At 39.3% G+C, this 26,796-nt stretch overlaps 1 protein-coding gene across 2 annotated transcripts in view; it reads right to left on the bottom strand.

The window, feature by feature from the left end:
- Positions 1-26,796, bottom strand: part of LOC137284916 (protein dachsous-like) — a 69,710-nt gene that overhangs the window by 39,657 nt on the left and 3,257 nt on the right. Inside the window, exons 2-31 of one of the 2 annotated variants that reach the window (XM_067816963.1) lie at positions 26,126-26,197; positions 24,342-24,413; positions 19,354-19,517; positions 18,372-18,422; positions 17,928-18,009; positions 17,387-17,448; positions 16,880-16,952; positions 16,462-16,521; positions 15,424-15,495; positions 14,451-14,623; positions 13,997-14,044; positions 13,284-13,373; positions 12,848-12,934; positions 12,133-12,246; positions 11,823-11,880; positions 9,793-9,915; positions 9,528-9,650; positions 8,950-9,072; positions 8,685-8,807; positions 8,089-8,211; positions 7,538-7,660; positions 6,987-7,109; positions 6,147-6,269; positions 5,580-5,639; positions 4,966-5,120; positions 4,385-4,432; positions 3,647-3,733; positions 1,949-2,035; positions 939-1,055; positions 713-773 (exon numbers count right to left, since the gene is read on the bottom strand). In XM_067816963.1, the coding sequence (XP_067673064.1) occupies positions 713-773; positions 939-1,055; positions 1,949-2,035; positions 3,647-3,733; positions 4,385-4,432; positions 4,966-5,120; positions 5,580-5,639; positions 6,147-6,269; positions 6,987-7,109; positions 7,538-7,660; positions 8,089-8,211; positions 8,685-8,807; positions 8,950-9,072; positions 9,528-9,650; positions 9,793-9,915; positions 11,823-11,880; positions 12,133-12,246; positions 12,848-12,934; positions 13,284-13,373; positions 13,997-14,044; positions 14,451-14,623; positions 15,424-15,495; positions 16,462-16,521; positions 16,880-16,952; positions 17,387-17,448; positions 17,928-18,009; positions 18,372-18,422; positions 19,354-19,517; positions 24,342-24,413; positions 26,126-26,197 (2,877 nt within the window). The remainder of the gene's footprint in view (positions 1-712; positions 774-938; positions 1,056-1,948; positions 2,036-3,646; positions 3,734-4,384; positions 4,433-4,965; positions 5,121-5,579; positions 5,640-6,146; positions 6,270-6,986; positions 7,110-7,537; positions 7,661-8,088; positions 8,212-8,684; positions 8,808-8,949; positions 9,073-9,527; positions 9,651-9,792; positions 9,916-11,822; positions 11,881-12,132; positions 12,247-12,847; positions 12,935-13,283; positions 13,374-13,996; positions 14,045-14,450; positions 14,624-15,423; positions 15,496-16,461; positions 16,522-16,879; positions 16,953-17,386; positions 17,449-17,927; positions 18,010-18,371; positions 18,423-19,353; positions 19,518-24,341; positions 24,414-26,125; positions 26,198-26,796) is intronic. The other variant, XM_067816964.1, reaches the window with a different exon arrangement.

Raw genomic sequence — 26,796 nt, 5'->3', positions numbered from 1 at the left:
CTGATTTAAAAGATAACACACTCCGGATGTCACGTTATCCGTGTTAAGAGTACGACAACGGGTTAGGTACCAAGCATATGCTATTTGTTGGGTGTTCAGGACTTTCATGAAAAATATGAATCGGGACATGTCAGGTTCTACAAAACAAAAGGACCCGTGAAGGTCCGGGGAGAAAAGATCTTCCGCAAACCCATGCTTGCCACAAAAGTCGACTATACTTGTTGTAAGAGGCGACTAACGGGATCGGGTGGTAGGGCTCGCTGACTTGGTTACCAAATGCGCAGATCGATGCTCACACTATTGATCACCTGGTTGTCAATTATTTACAGACCACTGACATACAGATGGAATATTGCGGAGTATGGCGTCACTCACTCACTAAACAAAAGCATGTACGATATGTTTCCTTGAGCGGAAGAAACAAATAATGTTCGGGTCTTCCTTTCGGAAACCTACATCCGTCTCTGACAAAAGTTGTCAACAGCGGTTATATCGAACTACGGTTATATCGAAATCCTAACGGGCCACTACAGTTAGTTATACAACATTTGTTCGTTATATCCATTTCCACTATAAAAACATCAAGAGACCAAAATTACTTCGTTATATCCATACGTTGGTTGAAGGCATGTTCGTTATAAACATAGTCAAATATACCAGGTTATTCTATAGAGGTGTACATGTAATGATGTAAAAGCAACGTCTAAATTACCTGAGTTGATGAGTCTGATGATGATGATTGCAGTTGATATTAGCCTTGGCATTCCATTATCCTGCATAGAAAATACAAGACAGTAAATGAGGTGATGTTCTTTTTTCCGTACAAAGTTAATATGTTGGGAAGTATTAAGAAATCAACATTAATGAACCAGTTGACGGTATATCCTAAAGCTGGAGATACTGTACAATGACGTTACCGTAAACAGTTGGAGACATACCGACGCCTGAATGTTGAGTGTCACGGTGTCGGCGGGGATGGTGGCGAGAGAACCATTAACGGATAACACGCCCGAGGTCCTGTTCAAGTAGAACCGATCTGAGCCAGGTGTTCCACCCTGTTATGTAAAATACACACAAAAAATCTCCTAGTTTGATTAATAAACTCCTTAACTCTTTTGATTCAAAACTTGCATATACTCAATAACACTGCAGAATGAAAAACGGACATGGATGTTACAACTAGTCATATTAATCTATAGGCGGTTTGGTAACTCAAACATTTATTATCTGATTTGATTAAAACTGGCGATGCGGGCTTTTGCTAATGCTTAAACTTGAAATTAAAGAAAACAACAATGAAACCAACAACGTGGTATTGATATGTCTGTTACAATCAAATCTGTCAAACCAGTCAGTTGACTTAATGGCTGAAATTTTCAAAAGCCAGTCAGTTTGGTAGCCGTCAGTCATTTGGTCAAATTACTAGTAAATTGATCAGTCATTGGTCAAATTACTAAAATGACCAGTCATTTCGTGACAAGACTAAAAGTTTCAGTCATTTGGTCAAATTACTGAAACATTAGAGGTGGCTAGACTGATTGCCTGAACAGTTTAAGTCAGTCCCTGAAGGTATATGTTTTGAATGCTGTCAGAAGTCAACACTGAAACTTCAGTACCCATATCTATTGCTGTTGGAGCCGAGTCTTTATCAGGAGGTCAGGGTTTTGTAAAGTGTAACTATACTGGTAGCAAGAGATGATATGATATGAAGAAAGACCAAGAAATACCAATGCTTTAAGAAGTCTTCTTGGCAACAACCAGTGTAATTCAAATGACTGTTCGTTTTAGACATTTGACCAAATGACTGATCAGATTGACAGATTGACTATAGCATATCTGACTTTATTAGAATCACATAAGATGTTTAATGAAAGTATAGTAATAACGAAGTTCTATACTATGTATATATTGCTGAGTCTACAGATTTTGACAGTTTTTTTTCACTCACATTATTACTGTAGGATATGTTTCCGTTCTGCCCAGCGTCCAAATCCGTGGCATTGACTGTCAATATCCTTGTACCAACTGGAGCTGCCTGTAACACGGAAATGTACTCTGTGCCACGGACACATTGTCCCCAAATTCAAATTTACGAAAGTCCAGGAACATGCAAACTTAATACACGAACGTGTTTTGCGACGACTTATTTCTCTGAAAAAGCAATATCCCTGGTTCTCCTTATTGGACTCTAGTAACAGTAAATACCGGATGTACTTCCATTTGCACCCTACTAACACAATCCTGGTCAGACAAAGATTATTATGAAAACACATGCTGAATGTGCTGAACATTTAACATCTCTCATCATATTTCTACCCAGACATACTTATCACGTCAAGTGAAAAAGAAGATTATCAGTTATTGGAAGGAAAAGCAAACTGCCTGGTATCTTGTAGGTAACGACAGTCGTTCCTTTTTACCACCGTTCTATATACATATATACCTTAGTCATCACTACACACGCCTAGCTAAAGGCACAGAAGTAGTGAGTGTTTGAGTTCAGTTTCACGCGGGGCTTTTAACAACATTCCAGCAATATTACGACGAGGGACACCAGGGATGGGCTTCACACGCTATGCCCATACGGGGAATCGAACCAGGGTCTCGGTCGTGACGAGCGACCGCTTTAACCACTAGGCTACCCATTGCCCAAAGTACAGAAGTAATCCACTCATTGATATGTTTAAAAAAGCAAACTACCAAATGTTTCTCTGATGTCTCAATTAAATAAAATACCTTCCACTAGACACTAATACTTCACGCCGTCATAACAAATGCAACAATCAATGTTTGTATGACTCCAGTGTGTATTCTAATCCGTTCGATTTCATTTTAGACCCATGAATTTCTCACCAACACATAATCGAATTGCACAAAAAAAAACATATTTTGCAGTCACAAATCGACAGACCAACTATGATGATTTAACTCATGATTTAGGATATCAGAACAAAAAAAAGTTGTTTAACAAACGAGCATTATATTTTGTTGTCGCTTTTAGATATTTTTTACGATGGAATCCCAATTAATGGTAAAACAGCCAAGTAATCAATAAGCGTGTATAGTAAAAGTTCAATTCCATACGTGCAACTCGGACACCTACCAAATGAAATCCACCGGACTGTACCTCCACGTGCCATTGCTGCTAGTTTTAAATACGTTCTTCCACTGTTGCACATTTTATCTTACTGGCTGCGGTTGTACCTCCACGTGCCATTGCTGCTAGTTTTAAATACGTTCTTCCACTGTTGCACATTTTATCTTACTGGCTGCGGTTGTACCTCCACGTGCCATTGCTGCTAGTTTTACCTACGTTCTTCCACTGTTGCACATTTTATCTTACTGGCTGCGGTTGTACCTCCACGTGCCATTGCTGCTAGTTTTACCTACGTTCTTCCACTGTTGCACATTTTATCTTACTGGCTGCGGTTGTACCTCCACGTGCCATTGCTGCTAGTTTTACCTACGTTCTTCCACTGTTGCACATTTTATCTTACTGGCTGCGGTTGTACCTCCACGTGCCATTGCTGCTAGTTTTAAATACGTTCTTCCACTGTTGCACATTTTATCTTACTGGCTGCGGTTGTACCTCCACGTGCCATTGCTGCTAGTTTTACCTACGTTCTTCCACTGTTGCACATTTTACCTTACTGACTACGGTTGTCCTGCGGGAGGTGAAACGTGGGGGGTTGTCGTTGACGTCAGTTATGTTGAGAATCAACTTTCTCGAAATCTGAAATTACATTGAACATAAGTCATTTTTAGGATTATATACCTTTTGCGTATTTAAACACTTTTCCAGCACTACGGATCAATTTCACGAAAATGTAATATATAAAAGCAATATTTTTTCAGTTCGGTTAGTAATTAGTATTGAAAGCGTGGCTATATATGTTATCGACTAGCTATGTTCTATCATTGTATGTAACTACTACAAAGCATAAACTATCAAAATATTCTTTCTATAAACCTCTTAGAATCTTTGAGGAACTTTAACGTGATCAGTTATGAAACTTAAATCAATACAATCTCATTAACAGATCACGGCCACGTTGGTGCCTTAATTACACATTTGTGGTTTACCGTCCAAAGTGGATTTGGGAATACCCCAAGTAAAATTACATTAATGTAATTATTTCGAACATACAAGTATACCTGTTCAAATGTTTTGCTGCTTTGTACAATGCCACACTCAGCAATATTCCTGCTATACGGGATAGGGCAGTAAGTAACCTTGTCAGAACAAGACAAATCAAGGTCAACATCATGAGCACAGATCTCATGTCATGCTGGGTTACGCTGACATGTGTCACTCAAGTCAACGAGGGTGGTTTGAGTCGAGGTTTAGACCGGATCTTCGCTGGTCTTTGTACGTTGTACCTACCTGGTATGCCCTGTCCGAGACGTAAATCGTGAACTCCAGTCTGTCAGCCTGAAACATACAAGCTAGAAATCACACCTGAGAATATGGTGAAAAAACAAGCACAAGACATTCATATGTTTTGGTTTCGATTCTTTTGGTTTATTGCGAAACCTATTTGCGTCTTCTGGTATTTGACACAGTGTTCTATTCCTGATTGTAACATCCAGGCCATTCAAACAGCAAACGTAACCCTGACGTGAAACGGTCACTGGTAACCAAAACGTTTGAGGTGACGCTATTTACTATATAGAGATTCCTCCCTTGGATATGATTACGGTTCTGGTCCCAACGCAGTAGCAAACGCCTGTGATATGAATCATTTCGGGTATTCTTTCCATATTAATCTGACGTTATGTGATGTCTGTTGAGTACTGCTCAAAGCCTTTTTAAATTGCACTCATTCACCTAATCCTTTAACATATGAAACAAAGGCATGTGTCAAGCAGCATTAATGTTGTGCCTTCGTCCTTGTGGGCAGAAACTTTGTGAACGATTACCACTGTCTCCTGTAACACAACCAGAAAATGATAACAGTAAAATACCCTCTCCCTGTCCAGCGAGCGGCTAAGAGTCACGGTTAAGGTGCCAGAGGACCCGTTCATAGACAGTCTCAGAGATATTGTCCCCGTTGTGTCAGTTGATGACACTGATGCAGATCCTGTCACTGACCGCACGTTCATCCTTAGAAGCTGCGTCCCTGGATGAGAACAGGCAATGAAAAACTGACATATACCTTCTAATCGCTTGAACACTGAATAGTCGCGTACAGCAACAGACATTGTTATTTCAACAACGATCATTGAGTTGAGTTTTACGCCGTTTCACACTGAAGGCTACGTTACCTTACATAGTATACGGAATAGCAGGTTTATTGCTTGACGCCCCACTCAGCAATATTACAGCTATATGACGGCGGTGTGTAACTAATGGAGTCTGGACCAGACAATCCAGCGACTGTCATCAAGATCTGAGCAACTGGGATACAATGACATGTGCCAAACAACTGAGCGAGTCTGATCCCGTTAGTCTCCTCTTATGACAAACATGGTTTAGATCAATTCTAACCCGAAGCTTCAGGGGTAGTTGAATTTTACGCATTCTAGTGTCAAAATTCATGTTATGTAACTTTAAACCTTCATTTATAAAGTGGTCGTACCTATCGGTGCATCCTCCCTGATGCTGACTGTTGTGGAATTGACGGTAGATGTTCCACCAGCTATAAGAAATATGTGTAAGCACAGTAAATTAGCAAGAATCTTTGACACAATATATAATACTTATTAAGAGACGCTCCAAAAGCAAACGATCCATTCTGGACCAGACAATCCAGTGTTTATCACCATGAGAGACGTATTTATGAATTACGATGAAACAGTGACGATACGCGGTGTCAGTATAGACATAATCAAGTCTAGTCTAGTCACTTGTTCACTAGGCCGGGAACGTTTGGTTTAAGTGAATAAATGAAAAGCAAATAATACGAACTTAAAATATTCTACTGATGCTGTTTACAGGAAGTTGTCTTTTTTTCTATCATCGTTCCGTCCTGAATCCTGTGCAATTTTAGTAAGGATAAGACAAAACACAAGAACCTGGGGGATGTTAATAGTCATATCAGTGACAGCGGATCCTGATACGGCTGTGGGACGCAAATGATACTTGAGTTCAATGAATAGCAGGGTTAAATCACAATATCAAAATTAAGTAGGCTTAAGTAACTTACTATTTTCACAGTTCACACCAGAGAATCCTTGAGAACAAAGACAGCTGTAGGCTCCATTGCCTCTGTCAATACAAGATCCACCATTGAAGCAGAGGTTGTTTCTACAGACATTGCTTGTGTTCCCTGGACAAAGAAAGTAGATTTGAATCGCACATAGACACGTTGTGAAAGAAATAGATGAAACCCACTTTTAGCAAGGCATAAGGCCAGATGTTATAGATAGTCGTTTTCAACATATCATATGATAACGAACTGAATTCTTTAACACGATGTCTTTTGAATAAAGGTATCTAAATAGGACTGAACAAGGAGCCATTAATTGAGAAGGTACCTTTGCACCCTTAACTCTGACTATGACATATAGATAGTACTTAAAATAACTGATAAGTAAATGAATTATGTACGGGGAGGTGTAAGTATCATCACCATAGCAACTAGGCACGATGCTCTTGGTATTTTATATACAATTATAGTTAATTGTTGCCCCCTATGTATTTTAACATACAGAGAGGTACTTCCGAAGATAATCACTTGAAGCTTCTGCACTGCTTATTCCGAAGCTCATTTCATATATCCCAAACATGAGACATTGCTAAAAACGGGGTAAAACATGACACAGTCACTTTCGTTTGTTCGTCACGCCAAAGACCCAGGTTCGATTTCCCACATGGGTACTATGTGTGAGGCCCATCTTCTGGTGTCCCCTGCCGTGATATCCCTGGAATATTGCTAAAAGCGGCGTAAAACCAAACTCACTCATTCACTTTCATTTGTCCTCCGATGTATTCAAAATGTCTCTAAAGATTCTATTGACACCTTACATGGATCAGTGATACTTACTCGTAGCACAGTTATAGCCTGAGTACCCATAGGGACAGAAGCATCTGTAAGAGTTGTTGACTCCCCTCACACACGATCCGCCATTCAGGCAAGGATTACTCAAACATCCAAAAGTGGAGTTTCCTGCAAAGACGAAATTAAAAGTGACAAGGATTTTAACATAAACTTTTCAGCCAACGCAACTTTTCTCAACTAATGCATTCGCGAAGAAAATGCTGAGTCGGAAGTACAAGTGGGATTGAGGAACAAAATATAATCACGTTCAGGAATATGCAATGGACAATGTTTAGTCCCAAGCCACAATTTCCATAAAATGTGTGTACCACTGGCATAATACTAAATATATTCACCAGAAAGGTATGTCCTAAGACGGGAACTTAGTGTTTCAATAGACCCATTCAGAAGCCCATTTTAGGTGTCTCCAAGCTGTGATGTTGCTGAAATCGTCACAAAACATTACGCACTCACTTTCTTTCGTCCTCCAATGACCGTCTATATGAAAGTTCATTTACTTTTCAAATTGATACCATACATGGATCAGTGATACTTACTCGTAGCACAGTTATAGCCTGAGTACCCATAGGGACAGAAGCATCTGTAAGAGTTGTTGACTCCCCTCACACACGATCCGCCATTCAGGCAAGGATTACTCAAACATCCAAAAGTAGAGTTTCCTGCAAAGACGAAATTAAAAGTGACAAGGATTTTAACATAAACGTTTCAGCCAACGCAACTTTTCTCAACTAATGCACTCGCGAAGAAAATGCTGAGTCGGAAGTACAAGTGGGATTGAGGAACAAAATATAATCACGTTCAGGAATATGCAATGGACAATGTTTAGTCCCAAGCCACAATTTCCATAAAATGTGTGTACCACTGGCATAATACTAAATATATTCACCAGAAAGGTATGTCCTAAGACGGGAACTTAGTGTTTCAATAGACCCATTCAGAAGCCCATTTTAGGTGTCTCCAAGCTGTGATGTTGCTGAAATCGTCACAAAACATTACGCACTCACTTTCTTTCGTCCTCCAATGACCGTCTATATGAAAGTTCATTTACTTTTCAAATTGATACCATACATGGATCAGTGATACTTACTCGTAGCACAGTTATAGCCTGAGTACCCATAGGGACAGAAGCATCTGTAAGAGTTGTTGACTCCCCTCACACACGATCCGCCATTCAGGCAAGGATTACTCAAACATCCAAAAGTAGAGTTTCCTGCAAAGACGAAATTAAAAGTGACAAGGATTTTAACATAAACGTTTCAGCCAACGCAACTTTTCTCAACTAATGCACTCGCGAAGAAAATGCTGAGTCGGAAGTACAAGTGGGATTGAGGAACAAAATATAATCACGTTCAGGAATATGCAATGGACAATGTTTAGTCCCAAGCCACAATTTCCATAAAATGTGTGTACCACTGGCATAACACTAAATATATTCACCAGAAAGGTATGTCCTAAGACGGGAACTTAGTGTTTCTATAGACCCATTCAGAAGCCCATTTTAGGTGTCTCCAAGCTGTGGTGTTGCTGAAATCGTCACAAAACATTACGCACTCATTTTCTTTCGTCTTCCAATGACCGTCTATATGAAAGATCATTTACTTTTCTTTCGTCCTCCAATGACCGTCTATATGAAAGTTCATTTACTTTTCAAACTGATACCATACATGGATCAGTGATACTTACTCGTAGCACAGTTATAGCCTGAGTACCCATAGGGACAGAAGCATCTGTAAGAGTTGTTGACTCCCCTCACACACGATCCGCCATTCAGGCAAGGATTACTCAAACATCCAAAAGTGGAGTTTCCTGCAAAGACGAAATTAAAAGTGACAAGGATTTTAACATACACTTTTCAGGCAGCTCGTAGAATTTAAGAAACGTTCCAAGATTGGAGAGCTCATTTCAAGGGAAACACTTCACCATGAAGATGAAGGAAATGTGAACTTACTGTATGTACAGTTAACTCCCGTGAACCCTGGACTGCATACACACGTGTAATTTCTGCTGCCTACTCTGACACAACGTCCGCCGTTCAGGCAGGTGCTCTTTTCACATGGATTGCTTATGTTCCCTGAAATAGAAACATCCTCGCTATAGGTATATAGATAACATTCTTTCTCGACTAATGCATTCGCGAAGAAATTGCTGAGTCGGAAGTACAAGTGGGACTGAGAAACAAAATATAATCACGTTCAGGAATATGCAATGGACAATGTTTAGTCCTAAGCCACAGTTTCCATAAAATGTGTGTACCACTGGCATAGTACTAATTATATTCACCAGAAAGGTATGTCCTAAGACAGGAACTTAGTGTTTCAATAGACCCATTCAGAAGCCCATTTTAGGTGTCTCCAAGCTGTGATGTTGCTGAAATCGTCACAAAACATTACGCACTCACTTTCTTTCGTCTTCCAATGACCGTCTATATGAAAGTTCATTTACTTTTCTTTCGTCCTCCAATGACCGTCTATATGAAAGTTCATTTACTTTTCAAACTGATATCATACATGGATCAGTGATACTTACTCGTAGCACAGTTATAGCCTGAGTACCCATAGGGACAGAAGCATCTGTAAGAGTTGTTGACTCCCCTCACACACGATCCGCCATTCAGGCAAGGATTACTCAAACATCCAAAAGTGGAGTTTCCTGCAAAGACGAAATTGAAAGTGACAAGGATTTTAACATACACTTTTCAGGCAGCTCGTAGAATTTAAGAAACGTTCCAAGATTGGAGAGCTCATTTCAAGGGAAACACTCCACTATGAAGATGAGGAAAATGTGAACTTACTGTATGTACAGTTAACTCCCGTGAACCCTGGACTGCATACACACGTGTAATTTCTGCTGCCTACTCTGACACAACGTCCGCCGTTCAGGCAGGTGCTCTTTTCACATGGATTGCTTATGTTCCCTGAAATAGAAACATCCTCCTCATAGTTTTACAGGGATACACAGTTTTGGGAACAAAAGCTGAAACCGACAGTGAAAAGGGAATATAGTGTTTTCGAAATAAGGATTACTTTTTGACGAATGTTAGGTTAGAAGTACGAGCAGGAATGAGACACACGACAACCAAATGTTGAGGACAACTGAACTGAAAAGGTCTAACAACTTCAATATAGTTATTATAATAACATAAATATTATTAACATAATACTAATTTCCACAGGGGCTTTTATTCAATATTAGTGCCTAAAACTGAAAACGACATATTTTTGTTTTGGGATCGCGGGAATGGCAATAGTATTTTTGTAAATAAATCTTTAAGGCAGCAGAAGCCTTAAGGAACTTTATTAAATTTTTAATAGCGCTTTTACTACCGAACAACAATAAAACTATCATTATGGTAGCATTTATTTTTTGTGGAACATATTTACAAAAAGGAGGGTCACGTTATGTGTCTTTTCTACTTCTAAGTATTCGAACAATTTATCCATATTCTGTGTAAACTGATACCGTATCTATTTGTATCACTCATACTTGACTCTGGCACAGTTGAAGCTTTTGTGTCCATGGACTCATTTTGACAGTGATATTCATTCGTTCGTATAATCAAATAATGGGGGATGTATGTATCTCTATGCTCTTTCGTTGGCGTTCCCCGTATAGATATTGTTGATCATATATTAGAACAAGGATGTTTTCGTAAATGCCACAAAGGCTTAGTTAACAAAATAAAAAGACATTTTGTGATTACGCCAGACTTGTTGCATAGCTGTACACCATTGTTCAGAACACTTGCTACATCAAGCAACAGGCATGTTCACACGAAGATTATTTCATTCAGCTTCATAAGCCGTCGATAAATAGTTGTTTCGCAAAGCATTCGAAACATTTAAACAAAGGTTTCTTTGGAATCTTAATCAACACATAGTCACTTGTTTGGAGAACCATATTCAAACAACCTGCCAGAATGACTATTTACACAAATTACGCACCCTCGTTGATTTTGCCAGGGAAATTACTGCGAAACTGGACACCTAGGTTTACTTTAGCCGAGTTTCTTCTGATAAAGGCTGTGTTTTTTTCATTAGCTTTATGCACTGCACAATCCTGTCTTTTTTCAGTCTTCAGAGAAATACTGCTGAGAATACTAATGGCAGCATATCGCAGTGTAATCCTCAATGCCGGCCGTGGCTGAGAATAGATTTAACGCGTGAAAGGAATGCAGGAATTAACTACGGCTCGACACACACGTGTCAGAATTGTGTTTTCCCTCTGAGAGTTGAATTTACGTGTGTGCCACTGGGAGTATCTGGCAGGTTATTGCTCCTTAGTCAGATCAACAGAACAAGTCGCCATTAGCCGCATTGGTAATATATAAGTCTTTAAGTCCTAATATATAAGAACACTGGTATAAACTAGCTACTAGGTTTCTACTCAAACTGCAACAGTTCCAGCGTACCCGGAATGTAGACAATGTCAGAATACATACACTTATTATGTAACATGGAAGATATTTCAAAGAAAGATAATTCATAATATCTAAAGCACTTGATGCGTGAAGGTCCGTGGGGTAGTCTAGTGGTTAAAGGATTGGTTCATAACGCCGAAGACCCTGGTTCGATTCCCCACTTACAGTATGTGAAACCCATTTCTGGTGTTCCCTCGCTGGGATATTGCTCGACCATTGCTGAAAGCGGTGAAAAACCATACTCACTCACTCATGATGTGTGAAAGTAGGGGGGTGCGTGTACTTCTTCCCATCCCAGGAACAGAATCAGAAACTGATTCATGTAAACAAATGAATCTGATATTTTTCAATTCCTATAAAAACTGTCATATGTGCATAGTGTATAATTAGAAACAAACTTTTACCATTAGATGTACGAAACAGCACTGAGACGTTGGCTGTTGCTCTCAGTCCTCCCCCATCCTGCAAACAAAAGAAAATATGCAAGGGCATTGTAATCACATCATAATGGTAATCATGACAAAATAATAATAATAATGATAATTTATGAAGCGCATATTATTGGCAGTATTTGCATGAGATAGTCAGCAATATTCAACAACAGGAAACAAAGGAAAATGTTATCACGTATGAGTTAATAAAGAACAACAGTTCGGATTGTTTTTGAAGTTTCCGGATTGAAAGTTATGACAATTGTGAACATGAGTTGCCTACCACTGCTGTGACAATGAGCGTCACATTTCGGTTTCCTTGTAGAGGTCTCTTCAAGTAGAGAGAACCATCGACGTTATTTAAACTGAATAATGTCTCCATGGATGAATTCACAGCCTGTAGAGAAACAAACGGTTATACAAACACTGCGATGAAAAGAAATACTAAAACTTTGTTCGATATTTCACTAATATATTAATTATTTGTACTAGATCATGTTTGATTTAGTAGATTAATATTCTGTTCATGTGAACATGATTCTGATGGAACATTTGTCTTAAAGGAAGACTCATTAAGCAATACACTAGTCGTTTTTCGAAAAAGTCAAGAAAAATTCAGAAATTAAAGGGAGAGAGGGAAGAATATGGTAATATTACCCCATATAATATTATATTAGCGCTGTCAAGATTAATCATTATATAATGTAGAGTTCTCTGCATCCCAAATGTGCATTTGGAAAGAACAGTAGAGGTCAGGATGGGTCGCTAAAGAGGAATATCCCGAACCCTCAGCATTTGTGTCTGTGGTGTGTATTTTGTGGTGGGCATATGTTTCGGGAGGGTAGAAGAACTGTGTGTGTGGGGGGGTGGGGGGTTGGGAGTGGGGGTGGGGGGGGGGAGGAAAGGATGTGTGGTCGAGATAGGGGAGATAACCGCTGTGCTGTTTGTAGCGATGATGGGTATGTGGAAGGTGTTGTATATTCAAATAGAATACCTACCCTGAATGAATATGTAACACGGCCGTTATTGCCAGAGTCCCTGTCGATTGCCACAACAGAACCAATCTTCAAACCAGGAAATGAGGGCTGAAACACAATATAGTCATGCTTACGTACAACAAACATCTTGATAAATCATTGTAAGAAGAGGCTAGTTTGATTTATGCGTAATGTGATTTAAACTCTTATAACAGTCGTTGCTCAAAAACCGCCAGAGTGCTGAAAAGACCATAGGCAGGTTTTAGGGGAACATCTATTGATCATGTCCCACATTTTGATCACAATATTGCTTTTTAAAACTCACATTTACAGACTTACATGAAATCCACCCCGATGGGTACATCGTGGACTGATTATTCTCAGGCGCTGACAATTCACATCAATTGCATTAGACAGTTTTGCCAAAACAATAGACTTCACAAAGTCAGAAACTCACGTTGCGAACAACGAATGTCCATCCCCTTTGGGTGAAGGTCGATGGGTTGTTTCCTGAACGTAGAATGTTCACGAAGACCGTTGCGGTTGACTGAACAATAAGAATGTTATAATAATCATAATTCCCAACTGTGTTATTGAGGAAAAACGACAACAAACATGTTAGGCTGGTATGACGACTGCGAAACACATTACACGTAACATTTCTGATGACGCAGCAAAAGAAAAACTATGACTTTCTTCAAGAAATTACAAATAATATCCGTCAATTAAACGTTAAACAGTTTCACGAAAGGTCCAACCTGTATGTGCAAGGTATTCACATGCTTCGCAGAAAATAAAAACAATAGAAATTTATATTGAAAATACCAAGCATACCAACGATGCGATTCAACATACATCTATACCCATTCATGTATGACTTGATACAAAAAAAATTACATATGCAGCCTGCATGAAGGTATTTTCCAGGGAATATTCACGTTATTCACCATGCAACACAATTCAAATACTTTTACATGGGGGTGAAACGGTGCGCGTTTACCACGGTGTAGTGCGTATTGTGGTACAACACCCTCGTTTCGCTACGGTTCGGGGCGATATATGAGATACTATCATAATGCAGAACACTGACATTAAGAGCCAAACCTATCCTGTTAAATTGTATTTGGTCTAAAACAACAATTATGGCGCAAAATATGTTAGCTGTCATACCGTCGCCAGACCATCATTCGCAGTTACTAACAGGACTTGAGGTGATGCCTGTGAAACAAAAAACAAACAGTGTGAATATTTCGAAAAATAACGAAATAACTGTTACCTGTACTATAAGATAGTGTACCAAGGGACTATAACTATAAAATGTCAAAACACTTATCGATGCTGGATTTGATCATTGTGTGAACTGATGCATCTCGTCCTGTAAACTGAATAGCTACAGGCAATCATAACATCTGGGCTTTTGTAACAATGAGACGTATGTTGGGACAAACTCCTTATCAAAATTGGATAATTCTATGCAACGTCCTCTTATCTCAGACCCGTAATCAAGACATACGTGACATCATGACGAGATCGTTTAAAGTAGGTAAATTTTTGACAACGTGAAGACTATGGATTTTCTGTTGATGGAACAAAATCGCTTTCAAAGCCATGTTTCGTTTCTTACCGGTTCACTGTCAAATGACTGACGAAGGAAGAGGCCTACACGACGACTCGATGAATTTTGACGTGATGTAAATCTCAGGTCGAAGAGTCCTGTGTTTCGTAGGTCCCGCATATTAAAAACGATTTCTCTGGGCCCATCGTAATCAATAGCACTCAGTCGTCCAATTTCAGAACCTAGTTAAAAGGAATTGTTTCATGTTGAGACGTTTTCAAAATATATAATCATATATGCTTACATCGGCATCTGTTAGACAATAGAAAACTGGTTCCTGCCTCTTACCGTTATGCTTGCACAAATACCATACAGAAAGGCGTACACAATGTTCCACAGAGCTACGAACGGTACTCATAGACATGTCTCCATATATGATGTTTATGAGATCGTGGTGCTCAGATCACTTTGTAAAACAGACTCAGTTAGGAAGTGAGTATGGTTTTACGCCGCTTTTAGCAATATCCCAGCAAAATCACGGCGGGGTACATAGGGTTGAGGAATTCAGTGAAGGGTTGTTGGTGCTGGGGTGCGCAACCACAACCTCCACCCTCTACTACCCCCAAACACCTCTCCCCCGACCAAAACTAGTCACTCTCCCCCCCCTCTCTCTCTCTCTCTCTCTCTCTCACACACACACACACACACACACACACACACACACAGCCTCACATCGACTTTAGTGATATTACTATCACTGTATGTTAGATATACCTATAAATGGAACACACATCAATCGGTATTTCATCATAGTTGCATAACTGTGTTTTGACTTGTTTCAGTGTGGTTTTGTCTGACGAGAAATGTTTAATGGTGTGATTTTTTTTTTGCCTAATCCAATTTTCGACTGTGAATGTTCTTCCACCTGTCAGCTAATACAGTTAGTAGATGTCACACGTCACAGATAATGTCGTTTAATCCACTCAGTCCCGTTAAAATATTTGTGTTTGCCTTTACCACGTGTACAGACTTAAGTACTTACCGGCTGGCAGGTTCCCGCTTACTGTGAAGGAAGTTGGGCCCGTGAACACAGGGGGCTTGTTGATAACTGGCACTGAACGAAATATGTGTATATTTCACAAATCATTTTATCAGTATGTGCATACAGGGCTGGATAAATTGATCGATTATCGGAGATTTTGACTGTTGGAAGGGTTATTTATGATAATCGATATGAAAACTGTTTCATCGATAACATATACATTAACTGTTGAGATAGAAAAAGGTTTTAATTTGTTCACACAACGTACGCATTTAGAACTTTATCCATGGTCTGTTTCTTTATTACATTTATGTTCAGAACGCTGTTGTCTTGATACTCCATGCAATAACCTATCACCACTCACAAGTCATATTTATTATCTATTTCAGATTTTTTTGTATTTTTGCTTAAAGTTGCGTCTCCGATACTTATCATATAATCGATTAATTATTTGTGAGATTATGTGGAGAGGAAAAAGACACCACAGGTTGAAGGACGCAGCTAGAGTTAGATGCAGTGTGAGAGGTGGGAAGATGCAGTGAGAGAGGTGGGAAGATGCAGTGAGAGCATTCAAGGGAGGAAGATGCAGCAATAATATCAGATGCAGGAAGATACAAGAAGCAATATTACAGGTAAATAAATAAATAAGTAAATAAATAAATAAATAAATAAATAAATAAATGAATAAATAAACAAGAAGAAAATACAGGAGAATCCCGAGCAGCAAAGCAGGAGGTGGAAGAAGTACTTGACAAATGACAGATAAAGTAAATTGCATAAAAAAATTCGATAATCCTAACTCCCTCCTAAATGAGAGTGTGTTTAGTTTTACGCCGCACTCAGCAATATTCCAGCTGTATGTCTGGACCAGACAACCCAGTGATCAGCAGCATGAGCATCGTGTCAACCAAGTCAGTGAACCTGACCACCCGATCTCGTTAGTCGCCTCTTACGACAAGCATAGAAGCCTTTTGTGGCAAACACCTGCTAAAAGTGCACAGGCCAGTGAGAAGTAAATAATGAATATGGGGACTTTACCTGGAGTAGTTCGTATCGTTTCGCTGGAATTAAAGATGCTAGGTGGTAGCTGACTGTACACTAGAAAAATGAAAAGGATAAATGTACTAAGTTATACTTTCATTTATTGCTTCTTACACGGATATATAGTATGTAGAATGACGTATTACACCCATATATAGAATGATAGATAACAGAGATATTTAGAATCGTGAGTTACCCTCTTGTGTAGAATCGTATATTACACCCATATTTAGAATCGTGCATTACACCGATGTATAGAATGATGTTTTACACAGATATATAGAATGATCGATAACACCGATATTTAGAATCGTGAATTATACTGATATATTGAATCATGTACATGTATTACACCTCCACAGAATCGTATTCAGCAGTCAGCATCAGCAGATACAATATTATGACTCCGACCCACCTGCATTGAAGAGGAGGCAGAACAGACGCAAGCGGGAGATCGATCCGGGTGCCGGGCTTTGTTTTGTGTAAAGCTGTGAATATTACCAAGCATACCAATACATGGCAAACAGTCATTACCCGAAACGTTTATTTTCTAGAAAAATAATTTAATCGGGTCCATAATCTAACAAAAGTCGTCAAGTTAGAAAGAAATTGAAAGCACATAGAATCAGCAACTCTCACTGACTGGTATATAACAACAATATACAATATATGAGTATGATTTTACGCCGCGTTTGCTTCATTCCAACAATTTCAAAGGGGAACACCTGAAACAGGACGGTGTTTCTTTGGACTCTTTGTACTCCTGAGGGGTTCAACCCCGAGCAGCAAACACTTTAATCACTATGCTGTCCCACTGAGTAGATAGGGGCTCTATTAGTAATTGCTGTCTGATCTGGGATCGATATATAACTTACTGTTGCATGGTTTTAGAGTTCTAATCTTGGTGGACACCAGTACTTACATCACATATAGTATTTGTCAGCAGCTGAAGGTTGGATGCGATAGTCTGGACATTAGGTGGATCTGAAGACAAACAACGTGAGTACAATGCATTGCATAATTACCGTTAGAAAGTAACATGCGGTTTTTAATGTATACGATATTGTTGATTATATGTGATATGACAAGAGATTCATATCTATCTTCTTTGTCCAGATATGTAGCTTCCGGTGATCCTTCACTTTCAGGTATGACCTCTACTGACCAGGATAGAGAGAAATGGACATTATGTCCATACGATTGGGCTTTCTATCCAATAAGAAGGTAATAATATAATGCGCACATCAGCTCGTGATATTCAAACGATCACCAGAACATCCTGAACCGACAAAGGGACGCAACTTAACATTGAAAATTGTAGCTTCTTACTCAACAGGGATATCCATATCTCTGCAACATTACAAACATCATGTGTAGTGTTACTAAGGCAACATAAACAGCGACAGTTTCTGTCTGAATTTGTCTGACATAGGAAGGTTCATAGTGTAAGTGAGGCAACCTACTTGAAATGAGCCCGGTGGTGTTGAGTCCAGCGAGGATAGGGGACACAGGGTTGATCACCTGCAGGGTTATGGTGGCAGTGGTCTGAGGTCAGGTGAAAAGCAAGCTCAGAGTTAATACACAGCACTAAAATAGCACCAAGTCAGTATAAATGGGTTACTGACGTGGACTTAATATCATTTGAAATAAATAAATAAATAAATAAATAAATAAATAAATAAATAAATAAATAAATAAATAAATAAATAAATAAATAATCTTCTTTGAGGTGTAATATATTATTCATATGCATGGATGAAAAGTCACGTTAATAAGTAACCTTACTTGCAATGGAGTGCTGAGCTACTACTAGGATATATCGTTGTCCCATGTATTATTTTACATCACTTGAAAACCATTTAGATGCGACTGAAAGTGAGAAAGTGTGTAACAAGATGACTACTGACCCTTGCACTTCCATCTGATGCCACGATGTACAATGATTTGATCGAAGGTGGCTGAAAGACGACATACCGCTTATAAATGTGTATACAATATCACAGAGGAGAATGCGAGATTTAGCAAATTGACAGCATATGGATGAAACTGTATTTTTAAGCTTGAAGAATGAGGGAACACGTGCTCTTATAAAACGTTATATACATAGAGAAGACTAAACTATGTCCCGTGTAATACCATATTTATGAACCGAGTGAATGGTTTGGTATCTAACGAAAGGAAGCGACTCAGATAGCGATACCATTCACGAGTTTCGTAAATGCTGTGTCACATGGCACATAGTTTAGTATTATGTTTATTACGCACTCAGCATTAGCAAAATAATATCGATAAAGTACTTCTTTCCTCAGACTCCAACGAGTGTGGTGACTCCGAGAGTCAAGCAAGGTCTAATACTACTGTGACAGAGGTATTAGTATTGTGACGTCATAACTTTGACGTCGTACATACGACATCACGCGATGGTATTACACAATGTGAAACAACTTTGTAAAATTATTAAACAGTGATAACTTCAACGGGTGAGTAATAAATATCTTTAAAGACGAGAGGCGAATACATTTACGTGAACTTGATTGAATAGACTTCTTTTGGAAAAAGAATAGTCACGTATGTAACAAAACTGATCACACGTGAAGCAGCATGCCTGTGTTGACTATCTTCCGAGGATTTAATCGAAAAGGTGGATTTAATCGAAACAGCAAACATTTTGTCAAATCGTTAAGTCGCCGAAACTGCCAAACAAAGTTCAAACTACAACTATATCAGGTACATCAGCATTTATTCCGTGTAAGTGATTGTGCAGTATCACTGCAATACCGTGGCTCGTAACACCAGAAATGGGCGTCTCATGCTGTACCCAGTTGAGGAAATGAACTCATATCTGAATGTTTGGAGATTGTATGCAGGATATAGGAATGCTTGTTGTACCTCTGCCGCCAGGCTGGAACTAAGCATAACTCGTCTGGATGAGCTCAAGCCGGGCACAGTCTTTAGCTGCACCAGCTGCCTGGTGGCAAAGTCGGAGATGTAGATGTTAACAGGTGATGGGCCATCGGTGTCGACGACGTTCAACGTTGTAAGGGCCGTAGTACCTGGAGATGTGATGTGGCAGATATGTTAAAGCAATCTTCGACACAATTTAGTGACGTTATGCATTTCGTACACACCCAGATATAGTAGCCCAGATCTGAAGGGACTCTCAAGACAGATATTCATCCTATTGGTCCACTGCACTTTCGCCATCAGTTATGTTATATTGTTAAAGCCGCTCTCAGCAATATTAAGTCCATCTATATGACGACAGCCATGAAACGACTGAGTCGTCACCAGACAAATCCCAGTCACTGACATGGTGAACCACTACCTGTACAATTAGTGTACACTGGCGCGTGCATCAACCAATAAAAAAGTGGTGACTATGGGAAACTGAACGCACTTATTAGCGATACGGATTGGTTGTCACTGTTAGTGACTGTTCTAATATTGACGATGCTTGCTGTGCATTTTACGAACGTTTAATGATTATACCAAACAATGTCTTCCTTCTAGAATTGTGATGCTAAGACGTAAAGACAAACCATGGTATGATTCAAATATTAGACGTGGAAGTAGGAACAGAACACAGAATAAGTCTGATATATTTGAAATACAAAAACAACAACAAGTTATGCAAAAGTACATGTTAATTCTAATCTTGATGAGTTTTTATTCGAACTTTATGGAGATAATGAAGTTATTGAGATATCCGACATAATCAAATGTCTACTTCTCAAGAAAGCAGCTGGACCAGATCAGATTAGTCATAAGTTACTTAGAAAAGCTGCCCAATACTGTGCATATTATTTAAAATGTCACCTAATTCATCGATATATCCTAGCTAATGGAAATATGCAAATGTTATACCCCCATTCAAGAAGCATGGTCACTCAGTTGTATCAAATTATCGCCCTATTTCACTTATAAGTTGTGTTCGGAAGCTGTTTGAAAGACTTGTATTTAGACATATTTACAATTACTTCGTGTCAGATGATTTGTTATGTAAATATCAATGTAGATTCCGGAGAGGCCACTCTACTGTACAACTTGTTGAAATTTATAACCAAATCTGTAGTCCCTTGATAACAAAGAACACTATTGTAAGGCCTTTTGCGATGTGTCTAATGACTTTGATAGAGTTTGGCATAGAGGACTTATGATTAAATTGGAGAGGTACGGAGTACATGGAAAGTTACTTGATTTGGTAGTTATGTAAGTAGTTCATGACTCGTTCTCTAAACCATTCGTTTTAAAAGCAGGAGTTCCACAGGGATCAGGTTTTGTCCCTTTCTTTTCAGTGTGTACGGTAAATAAGATAGCAGATAAACTACATTGTATACCTCAGATTTTGCTGACGACACGACAATGGGAGCTTTGTCAAAAAACAGTTGATGGAAAGAATAGTGAATGAAACTTTAGAAATATTATGTAATTGGGCAAAGGACTGGCAAATTTCCAATCAGGACGAACGGAAGCTATACTGTTTACGATGAAAGGTGGCCAAACAGACATTACTTTGAAACTTGACAATTGTCATGTAAATCTAGTTGACTTTCATAAACATTTGGGACTAACCTTTTCATGTAACTGAGGTTGGCGCCATCATATTGAAAGTATTGTTAACAAGACTTCTAAAATGACTGGAGCATGTCAAAAGTTAAAGTTTCTCCTGAAGAGAACAACATTGTGAAACGTAGATACTGTATTCATAAGACCACATTTCGAGTACGCATCCAAAGTCTGGGACTGGTGCTCTATTGAAGAATCTAGTAGATTAGAAAAGTTACAACTTGAAGCGGCCTGTACAGTTACTGATCTCTCGAGATATGCTTCTTCTAGATCATTATACTTTAAAACGGGATGGGAGTGAAAAAATATCGTTATTTAATAAGATACATACAGGCCTTACTCCAAGACTTCTTAACGATTTACTCCCTCCTGTAGTAGGTAATCGGACGAACTCCGAATTAAGAAGCTCCAGTAATTACCCCCACCCTGCACAAGACTACTATATTCGGCATTATCCTTTTTTCCATCAACAACTAAACTATGGAATAACATCCCCTTAGCTATCAGAAACTGTAACACTGCTGTGTCTTTTAAAACTGCAATTCAATTTATTTAGAATTAATGTTAGAAACGCTGCACATTGTCAGTGTGGCCATAATTGTGAAAATGCTTTTCACTATTTTCTTGAATGTCCATAATATATGATTCAAAGAGAACCAATGTTAACTTCTGTAAATACATTGTGAATCGTACAGAATGCATTGATATTATTCTCATCTTAAATGGCAATGCAGTTCTCTCGCTTAGTGAAAACCAGAATGTTCTTAAATCTGTACATATGTACATCACTATCACAAAACGATTTAAATAACTCTCTGCATATCCTTACCCTTTGTCTGCCTCTTGTAGAACTTTGTTGTAATATACTGTTGTAACTATAGGGAGAAGCATTTCCAAACGAATGGAATTGATTGTCACATTTTCCCTAAATTTCTCTTCATTGTCTCTTTCCCTCTTGGCTTCATCATTTGTATTTTATCAGTCTTGTAAATCCAATGTCTCATACGTTTTTTGAATGGTATATTATGAATAGCTAAAGATGCCACACAAGCTTACTACTGATTACAATAAGACTGCAATGATGCTAAAACCCAGGACATTTACAACTTATATGGCATGTGGACGAGGCTTTGCTTTCCCATAATATGTTTGAGGATGGCTCAAAGATATTTACATAAAGCAACCTAAACGTGAGAGATAAATGGCGTAAGTACCTCTTCATAAATAAACACTTGCAAGATGACACACAGTTTAACAATACAACCACATCCGTACATACTATCACTGTGTACTATGTTTGACCAGGACAAGCTGATGTTGTCTCGAGACCTGTGAAGCAAACAGGAGAACCTCTCGCTCTGCATAGGTCATTCAATCATCTAGGCTATGTAAGTTTGTTTAAGTGTGGGTGTCTAACCAGGGACGTATGTCCTGATTGTTTGGGTCTTGTGTTAGCCTTCACACAGTGCATGATACAGCATTTACATGGGTTGTGGACGCGCGTTGACATTGTCCACATTCTTTGATACCGACAAGTAGTTGCTTAACTCACAGGAATAAGAGGTTGATTACAAGACGGTGATGCATATGTACATACAACATTTACATAGGTATGTGAACATTCTTCAATACGGCTATGCAGATATGTGACTGACATACATATGCATATAATGAAACGGAAAAACTGCAGTTTACAACCATTCGATACACATTTTGCGAAGTGCTATTCAAAAGGGCCAAGGAGTGCCACGATTTGCGTTTATGGTGAGTGCGTGAAGATAATTTTAGCAGCATCTGAACCAGAATTCCCACGATGTACCAATCCCGGGGAACACTTCAAATTCTTTCACAAGGAAGGTTACTCTACATTACATAGTTCTCTGAATGTCTGGTTGTTAAAAGCCGCACACAACAACATTCCAGCTATATGGCGGCGGTCTGTAAATAATTGAGTCTGGACCAGACAATCCAGTGATCAACATCATAAGCATGGATTTACGCAATAGGGATACGATGACATATCTCAACCAGGTCAGCGAGTCTGACCACCTGACCCCGTTACGACAAGCACTGTCGCCTTTTATGGCAAGCATAGGTTGCTGAAGGCCTATTCTACCCCGGGACCTTCACGGGTCTCAGCGCTATGAACATACCTGGTGTGGCGTATGGCGCTATATAAATGGACATATTACTATCATTATTAACAATTCGGAATTATCTCCGAACTAATGTGTATTCTAACAACCAAACAAGAACAACACCAGCCTCTCTGTTTGGATGCTTCAGCCATAGGAATCCTGTTTTAATTGCATTTTAATATTCATAGACGTCATTAAGGCAGCGATTGCCATTTGAATGAGGCGACGATGTCGTAGTTGAATGCCATGGCATTTCTAAACATGGTTCCGTTTGAATTCAAAGGTGCACGTGATAGCTCTATTGTTCTGCCATGTACTCAATATTTCGCAGGCAAATGTTATCAGTTTGTATTTCACATGTACTTAGATCCATCTTTTCTTCCCAAATCGATACACGTAAGCCCCTCAAGAACACTTTCCTGTTGTACATGTTGACCGACCTGGAAACATGCCCTGCTGTGACCTTTGTCATATAGAAGCAATATACGTATATAAGTGATCGCATGTCGGTAGTCGATGACGCAGTTTTGTTAATAGTTGTTATTGATGCCGTATATATTTTATAACTATGTCTGTGTTATACTGCATCATCCGACCCTGTTAGTCGCCTGTTACGACATGCAAGGGGTACCAAAGATGAATTCAAAACTGGTTCTCCTCGGGTATATAGGAAATGGAGCACTTGAAACTTAACATTGGGCTTACGTAGGAAGTTATGCACAGTGAAATGATTGCAATAATGAACGTATGTCAAGACAGATTTAATTATATTTACAAAAGACTTCATAGACTATTCTATGAATAACCTGTTTTTGTGATTAACTTAAGAGTTAAATGTTTTAATAAATAACTTGCCATTAGTAGAGGAAGGTGATCTGTCTGTACTTTAAGTCAATAGGACACAGTTTAATTTGCATATTTGAGACTCCGGTGAAGAATAAGTACTTGTCGACCAGTATCAGGCGACTACGCTGACAATGAGAGTGAATGGGGGTCGAAGTATGGCGCAAGATATCCATATATGTATATGTGTGTAAATGCTCTCCAGAGGGAAGGCCTTCCTCCGTACTATCAGCACGCGGGGTCAAAGCTGGGTCATAGAGTAGATGCTGTAATACAACTAGTACACTGTATGACATTGTCTCAAGACTTTCACCATTGACATGTATTTACCGACAGGTGCTGTTTTGACCACTCGAACCGCCAGCTGACCAGTGAACCTCGGTGCCTGATTTCTGAGCTGGCCTGCAACATAAAAACGCCATTATCATTAGCAATGGTGACCTACTATGAACATTTACCCCTTGAAACCAAGGATAAAAAAGCATGCACAAGAATGAAACATTACGTCTAACGCTGCATTACGATGACTAGTAACATGCGTTGGCTATCCCGCATGACCGAATGTTACTTTTCCAACAGTTGCTGATCTTCACGTATACCAAGTTTGTGATTTGTTTTGGTTTTGGTTTTTTTTGTCAAGTGTTGCCAGCTCTCCAATCAGGCAGGTTATCTAAAATGGATTATGTCTTCAGTCCCGATGAGTTTAGACAGCTTCCACTGTATAGGGGAACGCCATCCACAACATTCCATTTGAAAGAAGAGGGAAACAAGTTGTCGTCTAAACATTGAAAAGTTCAATTTGGTCGTGCGAATCGTGTCGTGGTGGTGTTTCGCTGAACTAAATCGTTCTACGAGACACGAGATAAGCAATAACGGTATTGATTTCACGCCACGGCCAGCATGTATTGCACGTGCTTAATCGCCAATCTAAACGTAGCAACCAAGTGCATTCGTCTAGATTACTTGCCCCGCCAGCTTGTGACAAACACGTTTACTGCACTGGCACATCTAATACTTGTCAAGCAGTAGTATTCTTTCTTAGTGTTTCTAAACCTTCACGTTCTTTCACAATTCTGCTTTACATAGTATACAGAATAGTTGGTTTTCGAAAGCCAAATTCAGAAAGTTTCCAAAATATGGCGGCGTTCTGTTAATAATCCCATGTGGATCAGGCAGTCCAGTGGTCAACAGCATGAGCATCGATCTACGCATGTAGCATACGATAACATGTGTCAGCCACGTGAGCAGGCCTGAACACACGATCTTCTTAAAACAAACATGGGTTGCTGAAAACAAACTCGAACCAGGATTCTCGCGAGCTCATATGACTACATACCTCAACTATATGATAACAAGCAAGGGTGCTGCATGATAATAACTATAAACATTTGACTCTGTACCCTCCAGATGTCCTTTCACGTCTCAAATGATTGCGATATGTGTACGAGTGAGTGAGTTTAGTTTTACGCCGCCCTCAGCAATATTCCAGCTATATGGCGGCGGTCTGTAAATAATCGAGTCTAGACCAGACAATCCAGTGATCAACAACATGAGCATCGATGTACGCAATTGGGAACCGATGACATGTGTCAACCAAGTCAGCGAGCCTGACCACCCGATCCCGTTAGTCGCCTCTTACGACAAGCAAAGTCGCCTTTTATGGGAAGCATGGGTTGTAGAAGGCCTATTCTACCCGGGACCTTCAGGTGTCGACATGTGTACGACTTAACGTAGACGTCGACCATGCCACATTCACGCCTACCGTGAGCTAAAACCACGATGTAGTTACGTACATTCAAACAAACAGGTACATCTTAACGATGACTTTTTCCGTGAAGGTAAATATCTAATTAATTGGCTAACTCCTTGTAAAGCTGGCATGCTGGCGGAATTACAACAGCCTTTATTCCGGCCACGTCCGCCTCTACACCTGCACTCTACATGTGAAGCGGGTGTGAAAGGAATGCACTGTCATTGGCTAACATGCACACAAAAAACATGAAAGTTTTGACTGGTGATATTAAAGGAAGAGAACTAAGCACGTTTTGTGGTCTTAGGAATGATTTGTGAAAGTGATCGTTCTCCTTTGTTTCGTTTAACCCGTACTGTCTCACCTGACGCAAGATGAAAGCAGATCAAAAGGGTCGCCGCCCAGGTAACCGCGTACCGTCGCATGTCAATACGACCTGAAAAGGTTGAACGTAAATAAAACCATGCCGAGATATAATACAACTTATATCACATGACGTATCGTTCGTTCTTTCTAAATTGGGTCATGTCGTGACGCTTTTTTGACACAGTGCTGATCATTTCATTGTATAATCAGTTACAAAATATATAACTGTTTTCTGTGTTACACGGGTTTTGAAGTCTACAAGCCCATAAACAAACATGAGAAACTGCAAATACCCCAAATGGGTGAAATTACGACAGATCGAGTGAGTATATATTTTCTTAATATAACAACATATTCCATCAAATCATCCTCAGCTGACTGAAAATACAGCATGTCTACAAGTACTTTTTGAATACAATGTAAGTGAAAGTGGTGTCTCATTAACTAAAACATCATCAATACTTTCAGATGTAAAACAGGTTACTTTCGTGTAACTCCTAATGCGTATTTTGAAATGAAACAAAGAGCACACCACTTCAGGTAGTAGAAATGTTCACCAACATTTGGGTATTATACTTCAAATACAAAAACCCGATTCAGTTGACTAGGTTACAAAGACAACGCATTCAACATGTAATTCTGTCATTAAGAGGCAAAACAACGTGAACC

The sequence above is a fragment of the Haliotis asinina genome, chromosome 5 (genome assembly GCF_037392515.1).
Source record: "Haliotis asinina isolate JCU_RB_2024 chromosome 5, JCU_Hal_asi_v2, whole genome shotgun sequence".
In the NCBI taxonomy this organism is placed as follows: Eukaryota; Metazoa; Mollusca; class Gastropoda; order Lepetellida; family Haliotidae; genus Haliotis; species Haliotis asinina.
Note: the sequence above shows the minus strand (reverse complement) of the source record. Positions and strands in the feature narration are given on the sequence as shown.